Raw genomic sequence first — 11,949 nt, 5'->3', positions numbered from 1 at the left:
CAAGAGGTCATTAAAAAGACAGGAAAGAAAGAAAAGACCAAAATGGATGTCAGAAGAGACTCTGAAACTTGCTCTTGAACGTCAACTAGCTAAAGCAAAAGGAAGAAACGATGAAGTAAAAGAACTGAACAGAAGATTTCAAACGGCGGCTTGAGAAGACAAAGTAAAGTATTATAATGACATGTGCAAAGAGCTAGACATTGAAAACCAAAACGGAAGAACACGCTCAGCATTCCTCAAGCTGAAAGAACTTAAGAAAAAAATTCAAGCCTTGAGTTGCAACAGTGAAGGATTCTATGCGGAAAATATTAAACGATGCAGCCAGCATCAAAAGAAGATGGAAGGAATACACAGAGTCATTATACCAAGAAGAATTGGTCGACATTCAACCATTTCAAGAGGTAGCGTATGATCAGGAACCAATGGTACTGAAGGAAGAAGTCCAAGCTGTACTGAAGACATTGGTGAAAAACAAGCCTCTAGGAATTGACGGAGTATCAGAGTATCAACTGAGATGTTTCAACAAACGGATGCAGCACTGGAAGTGCTCACTGGTCTAGGCCAAGAAATCTGGAAGACAGCTACCTGGCCAACCAACTGGAAGAGATCCATATTTATGCCTATTCCCAAGAAAGGTGATCCAACCGAACGTGGAAATTATCAAACAATATCATTAATATCACATGCAAGTAAAATTTTGCAGAAGATCATTCAAAAGCAGCTGCAGCAGCATGTCGACAGGGAACTGCCAGAAATTCAGGCTGGATTCAGAAGAGGATGTGGAACCAGGGATATCACTGCTGATGTCAGATGGATCCTGGCTGAAAGCAGAGAATACCAGGAAGATGTTTATCTGTGTTTATAGACTATGAAAAGGCATTCGATTGTATGGATCATAAAAAATTATGGATAATACTGCAAAGAATGGGAATTCCAGAACTACTTAACTGTGCTCATGAGGAACCTGTACACAGATCAAGAGGCAGTTGTTCAGACAGAACAAGGGGATACTGCGTGGTTTATAGTCAGAAAAGGTGAAAGTCAGGATTGCATCCTTTCACATACCTATTCAATCTGTATGCTGAGCAAATAATCCGAGAAACTGGACTATACGAAGAAGAAAGGGGTATCAGGATTGGAGGAAGACTCATTAACAACCTGAGATATGGAGATGACACAACTTTGCTTGCTGAAAGTGAAGAGGACTTGAAGCACTTACTGATGAAGGTCAAAGACCACAGCCTTCAGTATGGATTACACCTCAACATAAAGAAAACACAAATTCTCACGACCGCACCAGTAAGCAACATCATGATAAGTGGAGAAAAGACTGAAGTTGTCAAGGATTTCATTTTGCATTTTGTCAAGGATTGCATTTTCAATGCAATCAGCACCCACTGCATTGGCCAAATCTGCTGCAAAAGACCTCTTTAAAGTGTTGAAAAGCAAAGATGTCACCCTGAAGACTAAGGTGTCCCTGACCCAACCCATGGTATTTTCAATCACATCATATGCATGCAGAAGCTGGACAATGAATAAGTAAGACTGAAGAAGAACTGATTCCTTTGAATTGTGGTGTTGGCGAAGAATACTGAATATACCATGGACTGCCAAAAGAACGAACATATTTGTCTTGGAAGAAGTACAACCAGAATGCTCCTTAGAAAGAAGGATGGCGAGACTACATCTTACATACTTTGGACATGTTGACAGGAGGGATCAGTCCCTGGAGAAGGACATCCTTGGAAAGTAGAGGATCAGCGAAAAAGAGAAAGACCCTCAAGGAGATGGACTGACACGGTGGCTGCAACAACGGGCTCAAGCGTAACAGTGATGTGGGCATAGCACGGGACCGGGCAGTGTTCTGTTCTGTGGTGCACAGGGTCGCTATGAGTTGGAACCAACTTGACGGCACCTAACAACAACAAGATCCCACAAGTTGGTGCACAGCTGAGATCTAAATCCCTATCTCCTTGTGACTAGACGATGATCTCTCCAGGACCAGGCAGGGGTGGAGGAAGCAAAGTTAGAGTGAACAGCACTACCACCAACAAGCGCCCTCTTAATCTGTACAGGGAGCACGGAATGGTCTCCCAGTACAGACAGTGGTTCTGTATTTGTTAAGCCTCACACTTTAGAGCAGAAATTCCATAAAGGTAGGGGCTGTCTTCTTTACATAAAGAATGGCACAAAACACTACGCATGCATTTATTAAACGCTTATCACAAAAGCACAAGTTCTTTGCCTTATTTTAGGGCTTCAGTGGAAAACCTAAAATACAAAAATTAAATTTAAGAGAAAAATTCTGCTTTCACTGCTTAAGCAGTGACAATCAATAGACACTCATAACCTCAACTGTTAAAATACAAGTTAGAGGTATAGAACCAGGAAAAGAAAGAACGGCAAGCCCAATTATTAGCATTAAACAGGTTAGACCATTTAAGAAGCACATTTCTACCCCTACGCAAATACGTAGGCAGGTTCATACACAAAACTGACATTTAATTGACAACCCTTTATTATTCAACTTAAGCAAGAGTCCAAAATCAATCAGTGTAGACAGGTGAAAAACTAGGCTAAAATAGCAAAAAGTGGTTACATTTAGCAAAGGCCCACACAATATGCAGAAAAGCTCACTGGGAAGTGAGCTTCCAGTCAATATCAAGGAAAGCAGGAGTTACCGCCCTCAATGAATGCCAGCTGCAGGCACCCTCACTGAGGAACGCCGTCAGCAACAGAGGAACCCCCACCTACTCTGCCATCTGATCTGTCAGCTCATTTATAAAAATTTATCATTAACCCTTCAATGAAAAAGTGAAATACTAGTTCTCTCTCATAAGCAATAAAAACCACAAAAATCAGCTGAGATTTTAAATTTAGGGTAAGCTAGTTCAATTGCCTGCTTTTAATGGGTAGGTATTTTAGATTTGACAATCCTCCACATATGGTCAGATAGGCTTATAAAAGAATTTCAAATATCAAATACAGAAGCTGTTAATTCATGCATTTTATGACTGGTTAATTCTTCAAATGTTTAGACTTCAGAGCTGCTAATGATACTAAATTCAATGCCTCGGTGGTTGAGTCTGTCAATCAACTTCGTTCTGGAGAAAGCTGCTCCAGGTGTGAAGACCCCGCCCCTGTAAAATAACAAGGTAAAACAGTACACAAGCCAGTCTCCAGCCCTTTCCTCTGCTAGTGTGATTGGCTGTAGGGATAGCTATCAAATCATTTCAGAACGCATGGAAACCCGACTCTTGATTCTACCACGGATTACTTTTGGTTCCATTCCTAAAATCAGCCAAATGAGCAAGTAGCTATTGTTCGGGAGAAAACCAGTGCCAGAGCCAAGGCCATCTAGACTGGTTCAGCTCCTGGTGAGATTGTTTTCCACCAATACATGAGTCAAAGGGACACAGAGCACCATCAACCAGAATAACTGCTGCTGCTGTTTATAAAAAGTCCTCATACTTCAGAGGATTAAATCAAGATCTGAATGAAATAAATTTAGGTAATCAACTATAATTAAGGCATAAACAAGACTTAAACTGGATGAAAAAGAAGTTTCTTTAAATCTAATAGCTAATATTTATAAAATGTTAAATACTTTCAAAGGGTACGTAAGTATTTGAAAATAATTTAATTATGTTTTACTACATACAATTTGTATTTTTATTACTTGATATTGTTTTAAGTAATGCTTAATTTATTTCTAAGCCTGCAGGCCTATGCTCATTTGTAAGGTTGGCCTAGCTTTCGGGTAACAGCTAAATGCTCCAACTAGATAATCATCTAGCTAGGATCCCATGATTCAACTCACTCTTGGGTGGCAGGGCTCCCACTGCCAGGTGAGTATCGTTCAGCACTGATTAGAGACTCCTGTTAATCTTGGCTGAACGCTACTTAACGATAAGGGTCTTTTATCAGTGGCTGATTCTGGACTTGAGCTATTTATATAAGGAACTGGAGCCGACTTACATGGCTTCCAAGCTTTTCTGTCTCCTCGTATTTACTCTGCAGTTGTTCCCAGAAGCTGCTAAGAAATGGTCTAGCTCATAATTTTAATTTACCTATATCTCTGCATCAAAGGAACTATAAATGCTTATGTGCAGACCCAAAGCCTGAAAATCAAATCAAAATAAGCCAAAACATAATACAGATAGAAAAATCTAATTAGAGTAGAAGAAAACCAACTTACGTCTTAGGAAGATCAGAGGTATCATTGAGAAGAGTCAAGGCTGCCTGAACCATGGCTATGGGGGTAGCCACATAGCCAGCCTCTGGAGAAAATGGATCAAAGAAAAAGAATATATTAATGAAGTATGCATTCAACAACACCCACAAATAGGTTTTATGGCTAATTCTAGGTATACAGAATAATTTTAATGTATCATTTAAAAAATAATTAACACTTATATAAAAACCAAAACCACACCTGTTGCCGTCAAGTTGATTCTGACTCATAGCAACCCTATAGGACAGAGTAGAACTGCCCCATAGACTTTCCAAGGAGACCTGGTGGATTCAAACTGCCGACCTTTCAGGTTAGCAGCCGTAGCACTTAACCACTGCGCCACCAGGATTTCTAACACTTAAATAACACTTATTAAGTGTTAGAAACTGTACTAAGAGCTTTAAATCTACTTAAAAAAGTTACTTAAATAATTTGTGCTTATGTTTCTAAAACAATTAAGCTTTAAAAAGAATATATTGTAATAGCATATGGCTCTGTAGCTTAAGACAATGTAAAACTCCCAAGCATTCTTGAATCAGATGCAAAATACCTGGTCCTTTCACCTGAGTACAAATTCTGATATTTGGTTTGTTCTTATCCGTAGCAAGGCCTTGGCTATATCCTTGACCAAAGAACGTCATTGTAAATGATGAGGCATCAATCTGTGAAAGAGAAAGCCAAGGACTCAGTAAATATATCATTTCTTCTCTGGACACAATAAAACCTGTTATTCCATACTTCATATGAGACACTTTCAATAGATAAAAACAACAATATTCTACCAGCCAAAATATTCTGTCATCCTTTAATCATAGGGCAAAAATTAACTCTTTGAAGATTAAGTTCTGATAACTGGTGTGATGTTGCGGGGGAAGAGAGTAGGTAAGGAATAGGAATGAGATCAAGATGATTCTTAGGTTGTGGCTTAAAGAATGACAGCATCATTAAAGCAGGGAGTTTAAGAGGAAAAGATGGAGATGGTTTTAATTTCTTGGGAAGGGGAGTAGAATATGGTAATCTGGTTTTAGACACTTTGTCTGAGGTGGTAAGACAAAAACAGCCATCAAGTAATGAGAATATAGACTGTGGCAAAGATATTGAATTGCTCCACTTACAGATGTAAAAATTTGATTCAAAAATTAAATCCTAGACAACTTATTGCAACATCTTTCACAATCATTAAATTTAGAAATAAGGTAACAAAGACAACTCAGTTCTGGTCAACCAATTTTTATTTAAGTATTAACTAAGCATCAAACATGAGGTATTGGTGGTTCAGTGGCAGAATCCTCGCATTCCATGAAGGAGGCATGGGTTCAATTCCTGGCCACTGTACCTCATGTGCAGCCACCACCTATCTGTGAGTGAAGGCCTGCATGTTGCTATGATGCTGAACAGCTTTCAGCGGAGCTTCCAGACTAAGACAAAGACAGAAGAAAGGCCTGGTGATTTACTTCTGAAAATCAGCCAGTGAAAACCCTGTGGATCACAATTGTCTGATCCACAACCGATCATGGGGATGGCACAGGACTGGGCAACAATTTGTTTCGTTTTGCATGGAGTCACCATGAGTTGGGGGAATTAACAATAAGTGTCAGATACAATGCTAAGTCCTGAGACACAAATAAAATATGGTCCCTGCCCTTTAGGAAGCTTACAGTTTAGTGGGGAAGAGAAATATATAAACAGGTCTAATAACAATATGACATATGAACTAAAAGAGAGGGCATTATTAAATCTACAGGGGGTAGGGGAGTAGAGTTTTGAAACGCGTATGTACACGCACACACATTTTAACAGAAGTTCACTACACAGAAAAGTAGGGTGGATACCAGAAAGGAAAAACCATTAGTTAAAAGCAAGAAGGGATGCAGTAGCATGGTGTATTACAATCACAGTTCACTATTGCTAAACTTTCATAGGTGTGGATGAGGTCAGACACACCAAGCAGCACTCCTCCCCTCCCCTGCCTGGACATTGCTAACTGATCATAAAACTCTTTCAGGCAAGGCACATATTCAGCTTTAGAACTATTTTCAACACAGTCACCAGGCTGCTATTACCAATTAACCAGGTTTGCATGAAAAATAAAACCTATCTGCTACCTAGGACTAGACAATGAAAGGCCTATGATGGCATCACACAGAGATGGACTTCAGGCCAGTAGTGCTCCAGGGGTGTGCACCAAAATTACCCAGGAAACATGCTGGGGGCACAGCATGCATACTGGTATTTACCAAACCTGATCTTGAACCATCCTATTAACATCAGCGATTCTCTATCTTGGGAGCTCATTAGAATCACTGGGGAACTTTAAAAAACCCCAACACGTAGGCCAAATTAAACCAGAATCTCTGGTCATCAGTTTTGGGTTCTCTCCCAAAGCTGAGAACCACTGCTCTACACTTTCTGATCCCACTTCACACCTACTGAATCAGAGTGTCCAGAAGCAGGGTTGGGGCATGTATTTTTGAAAAATATTCAGTGATTCTGATATATAAAACCCAAGCTGAGAATCACCGCCAAAGCAATGAATCAGGGAAGAGTTTTAAAGAAGACAATGAAAGTCAGATTCATGTTTAAGAGAGAGTAGTGGGAAGATGAATTGGAAAGGAACCAATAGGAAGGCTATGAAAAGTTGAGTCAAGAGACAGGGACCTGAACCAAGGCAGTTGTGATGAATGTAGACAAAAATCTAGAATGATGTTTAGGTTTCTGGGTGGGCAGATGATAATGGCATAAACTGAGATGGAAAATATATAAGGAAGAAGAGAGTTTTGGGGAACAAAATTCAGATTTTGATATGTTTAGTTCGAAATACCTGTGAGATATATATACATATAGGTCAAGACGTCTAGTTAAATAGGTAGGTATATAAATCTGGAGATATAAATGCGCCTATTAAGAATACTGTTGAGGTCACTTGGGGAGAGTGAGTGAGAAGTGGGCTGAAGATGGAGCCCTGGGGACAATGGATATTTAAGGAATAGAAAGAAGGTGAGGATATTGAATAGCAAAGGCAAAGAAGGAACACTGAGAGAGGAAATCTAGAAAAGCAATCACTTTAGAAGCCAAAAGGAGCAAGTATTTCAAGAAGGAGAACAATGTCAAAGATAACAGAGACTAAGTAAGGGCTAAAAAGCAGTTAATGCATTTAGCAATTACAAGGTCAACTATGACTTTAGCAAGGGGACAATGCAGGGTGAAGAAGGGTTGAAGGGCTCTTTTTTAGGTTGGGAAACAGAATGAGTAGAAAGAGCCTATAGAGGGGGGACAGGTGGAGTCTACAGCAGAGACAAGGAATCATCAGTGAGAAAGTCAGGAGGCAATCTAATCAAAAGTAATAATGGTTAAGAATCAAGCTAGTTTGAATCCAGGATTCACCACATCCTAGCTATGTGAACTTAGGCAAATAACATCATTTTTACTTACTTCCTCAATATAAAAAGTAGGTAACAATAGCACCTTCATCTCAATGGTTTTTGGAGGACTAAATGAGATAATTCACGCAAACACTTAGCCTAGTGCTTGCAACACAATAAATGCTTGATTTTTTGAAGAGCACAGCGGGGTAGGATCAGCTGTACAGGAGAATACTTCTTTGAGAGAGGAAAAAAGAAGGTGAAGATAGGAGCAATGACGATAGGTCTGAGGATAGGAATCGCATGGGGTACACAATAGATGTTCCCAATTGTTTTAGTGAAGTAGGAGCTGAGATGATTTGAAGAAAGGGAAGAAGAACTAGAGTTTGACAGATGTAGGGGAAAAAAAAAAAACACTGAAAAGGCGATGGAGAGACGACTAATGAAAAGTAAAAGGATCAGCAAGTGATGCTGCCAGTTCCACTGAGATGAGGAACATGAACTTGCAGTGGTACCATCTGTTCAGCAGTGCAATTCTCCCAGCAGTGGTGGTATACAAGAGATGAAGGCTCAATGACCCAAAGCCTGACTCGGGATTGGGATCTGTAAGCCACATGGCGGAAAATGAGGCAGCGATACTGTTGAGGATGGATACTGGAGAGATGGTAATTTATGTACCATGGGGCTCCAGGCTATCTGGAAGAGGAAGTCAAACTTGGGGTGGGGGGAAGGTAACAGAAAAGTGAAGAAGTAAAAATCTTTGAGATCTCTATGAAGTAGAGAGTATATGGTTTCTGGAGCCAGACAGCTGTGTTCTTATCTCTGCCACTCACTAGCTGGAGGACCCTAGGCAGTTTGCTTAGCCTCTCTATGCCCCATTTATAAAACAGAGATAATAATAGCTACCTCAAGGGGTGTTTGAGAAGATTACATTATCTACTTTATGTAAAGTGCTGAAAAGAGTTCCTGAAATGTAGTAAGTATTTCACCAAGTCTTAGCTGCTACTGTCACTACACTGAGTAAAAGTAAAAACAAAATAAAGAAAAATATTATTTTAAAGACCTGGATAACAAAGAAACAATTACCTGTTTTTGTGTTGGACCTTGCTTTGAAAAATAACCAAAGGAGAAGAGCCATGGGAACTAAAGAGAAAAACAAACAAAACCCTCAGTTAATTTTTTAAAAAACTTACAAACAATACTTCTAAAGATCTAATCTCATAAAATTTTACTTACTCTTATGAGAAGCTGCCTTCCAATGCCAAACCTCGCAAAGAATAAAAAGAAAAGTCCTGCAAACATCAGCTTAATAACAGAGGTGATGCCTCCCACCGTTACATAAGCAGCATATTGAACCTAAGTTAAAAAGATAAAGTTAGAACAATACTCTCTGCATTTTAGACCACATAACACAAGAATGTTAGCTACTTATTACTGACTCCTCTGTTGTACATAATATGGAACAAAATCAGTAGCCACTTTATAAATGCATTATGTTCTGAAAGCTTATTCAGAAACCCGGTATTGTTAGATGCTGTCGAGTCGGTTCCGACTCATAGTGGCCCTGTGTACAACAGAACGAAACACTGCCCAGTCCTGTGCTATCCTCACAATCGCTGCTACGTCTGAGCCCACTGTTGCTGCCACTGTGTCAATCCATCTCCTTGAGGGTCTTCCTCTTTTTCGCTGACCCTCTATTTTACCAAGCACGATGTCCCTCTCCAGGGACTAGTCCCTCCTGATAACATGTCTAAAGTATGTGAGACGAAGTCTCGCCATCCTTGCTTCCAAGGAGCACTCTGGCTGTACTTTCTCCAAGACAGATTTGTTCATTCTTCTGAACTCCATGGTATAAATTAATATTCTCAGCCAACACCATAATTCCAAGGCATCAATTCTTCTTTGGTCTTCTTTATTCATTGTCCAGTTTTCACATACGTATAATAAGGTGACTGAAAATATAATGGCTTGGGTCAAGTGCACCTTAGTCCTCAAAGTGACATCTTTGCTTTTTAACACTTTAAAGAGGTATTTTGCAGCAGATTTGCCCAGTGCAATGCGTCCTTTGATTTCCTGACTGATGCTTCCATGGGCGTTGATTGTATCCAAGTAAAATGAAATCCTTGACAACTTCAGTCTTTTCTCCGTTTATCATGATGTTGCTTACTGGTCCAGTTGTGAGGATTTTTGTTTTCTTTATGTTGAGGTGTAATCCATACTGAAGGCTGTGGTCTTTGACCCTCATCAGTAAGTGCTTCAAGTCTTCCTCACTTTCAGCAAGCAAAGTTGAGTCACCTGCATAATGCAGGTTGTTAATGAGTCTTCCTCCAATCCTGACACCCCTTTCTTCTTCATATAGTCCAGCTTCTCGGATTATTTGTTCAGCATACAGACTGAAAAAGTATGGTGAAACGATGCTACTCTGATATACACCTTTCTTGACTTTAAAACAAGCAGTATCCCCTTGCTCTGTTAGAATGACTGCCTCTTGGTCTAACTACAGGTTCTGCATGAGCACAATTAAGTGTTCTGTAATTCCCATTCTTCACAATGTTATCCATAATTTGTTATGATACACACAGTCGAATGCCTTTGCATAGTCAATAAAACACAGGTCAACATCTTTCTGGTATTGTCTGCTTTAGCCATGATCCATCCGACATCAGCAATGATATCCCTCGTTCCACATCCTCTTCTGGCTCTGGCTTGAATTTCTGGCAGTTTCCTGTTGTTACACTGTTGCAACAGCTTTTGAATGATCTTCAGCAAAATTTCACTTGTGTGTATATTAATGATATTGTTCGATAATTTCTACATTCTGTTGGATCACCTTTCTTTGGAATGCACAAATATGGATCTCTTCCAGTCGGCTGACCAGGTAGCTGTCTTCCAAATTTCTTGGCATAGATGAGTGAGTACCTCCACTGCTGTATCTGTTTGTTGAAACATCTCAATTGGTATTCCATCTATTCCTGGAGCCTTGTTTTTTGCCAATGCTTTCAGTGCAGCCTGGACCTCTTCCTTCAGTACCATCAGTTCTTGATCATATGCTACATCCTGAAATGGCTGAATATCAACTAGTTCTTTTTGGGACAGTGACTCTGTGTATTCCTTCCATCTTTTTTTGATGCTTTCTGCATCATTTAGTATTTTGCTTGTAGAATCCTTCACTATTCCAACTCAAGGCTTGAATTTTTTCTTCAGTTCTTTGAGCTTGAAAAATGCCGAGCGTGTTCTTCCCTTTTCGTTTTCTAACTCCAGGTCTTTGCACATTTCATTAGGTAACTTTGTCTTCTCAAGCCACCTTTTGAAATCTTCCGTTCAGCTCTTTTATGTCATTATTTCTTCCATTCACTTTAGCTACTGCGTTCAAGAGCAAGTTTCAGAGTCTCTTCTGACATCCATTTTGATCTTTGCTTTCTTTCCTGCCTTTTTAATGACCTTTTGCTTTCTTCATGTATGATGTCCTTGACATCTTTCCAACAACTCATCTGGTCTTTGGTCATTAGTGTTCAACGCATCAAATCTATTCTTGAGACGGTCTCTAAATTCAGGTGGGAAACACTCAAGGTTGTATTTTTGCTCTCATGGGCTTGTTTTAATTTTCTTCAGCTTCAAATTGAACTTGCATATGAACAACTGATGGTCTGTTTCGCAGTTGGCCCCTAGCCTTGCTCTGACAGATGATATTGGGCTTTTCTTTTTTTTATTGTTGCTATTAAATGAAGTTTACATTTTAAGTTAGTCTCCCATAAAGAATTTTTTTTTTTTCACATACATTGTTATGAGACCCCAACCGCTCACCCTATTTTGTGACAGCACATTCCTTCCCTCTGCCCCTGATTCCCATGAACATTCAACCAGCTCCTAACTCTCTCTGCCTTCCCATCTCACCTCTGGACAGAAGCTGCCCCTTTGGTCTCTTGTATCTACTTGACCAAGAGGCACATTCTTCACAAGTATCACTTTATGTCCCACAGGCCAGTCCAACCCCCGTCTGAAGAGCTGGCCTCGGAAATTGTTTTAGTTCTGGGGTGACAGAGAGACCAGGGGCCATGCCTTCCGGGGCGCCTCCAGTCTCAGTCAGACCATTAAGTCTGGTCTTCTTACTAGAATTTGAGTTCTACATCCCATCCTTCTACTGCTCCATCAGGGACCCTCTGTTGTGTTCCCTCACAGGACATTCATTGGTGGTAGCTGGGCACCATCTAGTTCTTCTGGTCTCAGGCTGATGAAGTCTCTGGTTTATGTGGCCTATTCTGTCTCTTGGGCTAATACTTTCCTTGTGTCTTTGGTGTTCTTCGTTCTCCTTTACTCCAAGTGGTTGGGACCAATTGATGCATCTTAGATGGC

At 40.1% G+C, this 11,949-nt stretch overlaps 1 protein-coding gene across 1 annotated transcript in view; it reads right to left on the bottom strand.

Annotated features, from left to right (window-relative positions):
• Positions 1-1,948: 1,948 nt before the first annotated feature.
• Positions 1,949-11,949, bottom strand: part of SCCPDH (saccharopine dehydrogenase (putative)) — a 51,689-nt gene continuing 41,688 nt past the window's right edge. The window contains exons 8-12 of the mRNA XM_004375871.2: positions 8,833-8,952; positions 8,683-8,739; positions 4,785-4,896; positions 4,199-4,280; positions 1,949-3,140 (exon numbers count right to left, since the gene is read on the bottom strand). Of these exons, the coding sequence (XP_004375928.1) occupies positions 3,035-3,140; positions 4,199-4,280; positions 4,785-4,896; positions 8,683-8,739; positions 8,833-8,952 (477 nt within the window). The 3' untranslated portion in view covers positions 1,949-3,034. The remainder of the gene's footprint in view (positions 3,141-4,198; positions 4,281-4,784; positions 4,897-8,682; positions 8,740-8,832; positions 8,953-11,949) is intronic.

Source organism: Trichechus manatus, unplaced genomic scaffold, assembly GCF_000243295.1.
Source record: "Trichechus manatus latirostris isolate Lorelei unplaced genomic scaffold, TriManLat1.0 scaffold00039, whole genome shotgun sequence".
Taxonomy (NCBI): Eukaryota; Metazoa; Chordata; class Mammalia; order Sirenia; family Trichechidae; genus Trichechus; species Trichechus manatus.
This window is presented reverse-complemented; position numbering and strand designations above follow the sequence as displayed.